Below are 2753 nucleotides of genomic sequence, written 5' to 3'. Positions count from 1 at the left end.
AATACTTGATCAGCTTTGCTGGGAGTGTGGGACACGATGAACTTCATTTCATTATAAGAGTGCAGCAGAAATGAGGCATTATATTTTACAACCTTGTAAAATCAAACATCTGCCTAGAGAAAAGCAAAAGTGGCTGTTGCAAAGATTTGGTTATATATTATATTATATTATATATATATATATTATATATATATGGATAAGAATCTTTTAAAAATCATTCAAGCTAAACATCACCTTTGATTTCCCTACAGTTCAGGGCAGTTCAGTATGAACACCTTGAATTACACAAACAAGCCTGACTTCATCCTGATGGGACTGACAGATTCCAAGGAGGTCCAGGTGGTCCTCTCTGTCCTGTTTCTCTTGGTATACTTGGTTACTGTCTTGGGGAACACAGGGATGGTTCTCATCATCCGTCTAGATGCCCAGCTTCATACCCCAATGTATTTCTTTCTCACTCACCTGTCATTTCTTGACCTCAGTTACTCAACTGTCATCACACCTAAAACCTTAGAGACCCTGATGACTTCCAACAGGAACATTTCCTTCACTGGCTGTCTCATTCAGATGTATGCATTTGTTCTTTTGGCTGCTGCTGAATGTTTCCTTCTGGCATCAATGGCCTATGACCGCTATGTGGCTATCTGCAACCCTCTACACTACCCAGTTATTATGTCCACAAGACTCTGCCATGCCCTCCTCAGTGGGTCCTATATGATTGGAGCTATGGATTCTACTGTTAATTTGCTTTGCATGAGAACCTTACATTTCTGTAACTCCAATGTCATCCGTCACTTTTTCTGTGACACATCACCAATTTTAGCACTATCTTGCAATGACACATATAAAGTTCAAATCATCATATTCATTTTTGCTGGATTCACCCTAACGGTGTCTCTGATTACCATATCCTCATCCTATGCATCCATTCTTTCTACAATTTTGAAAATCAATTCCACCTCAGGAAAGCAAAAAGCCTTCTCCACCTGTGCCTCTCATCTCCTGGGAGTCACTGTCTTTTATGGCACTATGATTTTCACTTATTTAAAACCAAGTAAGTCTTACTCCTTAGGAAAGGATCAAGTGGCCTCTGTTTTTTACACTATTGTGATCCCCATGCTAAATCCACTTATTTATAGTCTCAGAAATAAAGAAGTGAAAAGTGGTTTCATTAGAGTTGTAAAGAAAGGGTTCTGAGCAGTTAGTTTGATAATGGTGTTAAAGTGTTTAAATTCTCCTTTTCATATTTTTATTGAGCTTTTTGTAGTTACTTCTTAAACAAAATAATTTCTGCCTTGTTTTCATGTACACAGAGTTTCCCTTAGACAAACATGGTCTTGGACCATATCAAGAATATGACTTTAATATTTTTATCATATTTGGAATGCAGAAAAGATTAATACTTCACCTCACCTATATGTCTGTTGTTTGAGGGAAACTAATGCAAGTAATAATTAGGTTTATTCACAGTTTTCAATCTTTATCTAACACTATTTCATGAATACTGAAATTTTAGTTACTTATTGGCATAAAAAATGTTTCTAAAATGTGAGCAATTCCACAATCATTTCTGTGTTAACCAGTCTATATTAGACTTAGCTAGTTAACCATCAGTGTTGATGAATCACTAAAAGTTTAATCTTCATTTTTCTAAACTGTTGAATTTAAATAATGATTCCTGGTAGACGGTATCTGGGGATGGATGAAATACATTTAAGGCAATAATGACAACTCTTATCCATTATCATTAAAGATTTACTTGCCAAGATTTCAAATGAATAATGGCTTCTCTAGAAATATTGTTGTTATGCAAAGTATTTTCAGTTAACTCAGGAACACACATTTAGCTGAGAGGGAATATGATCAACATTCCACAAGTTTGGATTTAGTATTGTACATATTAGGGATAATTTTTCATGTGATGTTTTAGTTCACTGAGAAGCTGGTTCTGGAAGTGAGGTTACCACCTCCCACTTCAAATCCAAAGTGTTTTTCTCAGATTGTACCCCTAGGTCCTGTCTAGGGAAGGTCAGGTCCGTCTAACTCTGTTACGTGAAGGGATGGGTACATCAAAACTGTCCAGAAGAAAAACATTGTGCCCTTGTGAACCTCTATATGATAAGCCATTCCCAGCAGAGGTTTCTCTTGTTTATTCCACGTTATAAAATTGCCTTAAGTGGGAAAGAGAAGCTGGAAATCCAGCATAGGAAGGTTCTCCATGGAGAGAAAGCTCATTTGGAAGCTCCAGTGACCTAAACTTCCCTGGTCTGTTACTGCTGGAAGTTACAAACATCTAAATTCACAATATTTTCTTTGCCCTTTACTATTTGTTGTTTTAATTGGAAGCTTCACCCCAGGGGAAACTTTGTTATGCAAGTGACTCTCTCTATTGGGATCAGCATCTGGTTGCCTTATAGCAATTTGCCTAGTCAATGTTTGCTAGATATTTCATTGCCATATTGATGATACTTTGCTATCTATGTATCTATGCGTATATGTATATATGTATCTACCTAACATCTATCTATCTACCAATCTATCTGTCTATCTATTATCTATATCTATCTGTCATTATCTATCTATCTATCTATCATCTATGTAGGTTTGTGGGCACATACACACACTCTCAGATGCCACAACACACAAGCGGAGAGGAGAAGATAAATTTGTGGAACCTGTTTTTCCCTTCCATCATGCGAATCCTGGTTATAGAATTCAGTTCTTCAGGCTTGGCAGCAAGTGCCCTCAGCCCC

The 2753-nt window shown here is 37.0% G+C and overlaps 1 protein-coding gene across 1 annotated transcript; it reads left to right on the top strand.

Moving 5' to 3' along the window:
- Positions 1 to 267: 267 nt before the first annotated feature.
- LOC103745061 (olfactory receptor 8H1-like) lies at positions 268 to 1197 on the top strand. The gene has a single exon (XM_008846952.1). The coding sequence runs from the start codon at positions 268 to 270 to the stop codon at positions 1195 to 1197; it is 930 nt and encodes a 309-aa protein (XP_008845174.1).
- Positions 1198 to 2753: the final 1556 nt, after the last annotated feature.

This window comes from Nannospalax galili, unplaced genomic scaffold (assembly GCF_000622305.1).
Source record: "Nannospalax galili isolate Female #2095 unplaced genomic scaffold, S.galili_v1.0 scaffold583, whole genome shotgun sequence".
NCBI lineage: Eukaryota > Metazoa > Chordata > Mammalia > Rodentia > Spalacidae > Nannospalax > Nannospalax galili.
The sequence above is the reverse complement of the archived record's forward strand: the minus strand, read 5'-3'. Positions and strand labels throughout refer to the sequence as shown.

Bases quoted from the DNA above. Each gene is read 5' to 3' on its own strand.
- LOC103745061 (XM_008846952.1), top strand. From the start codon at position 268: ATGAACACCTTGAATTACACAAACAAGCCTGACTTCATCCTGATGGGA.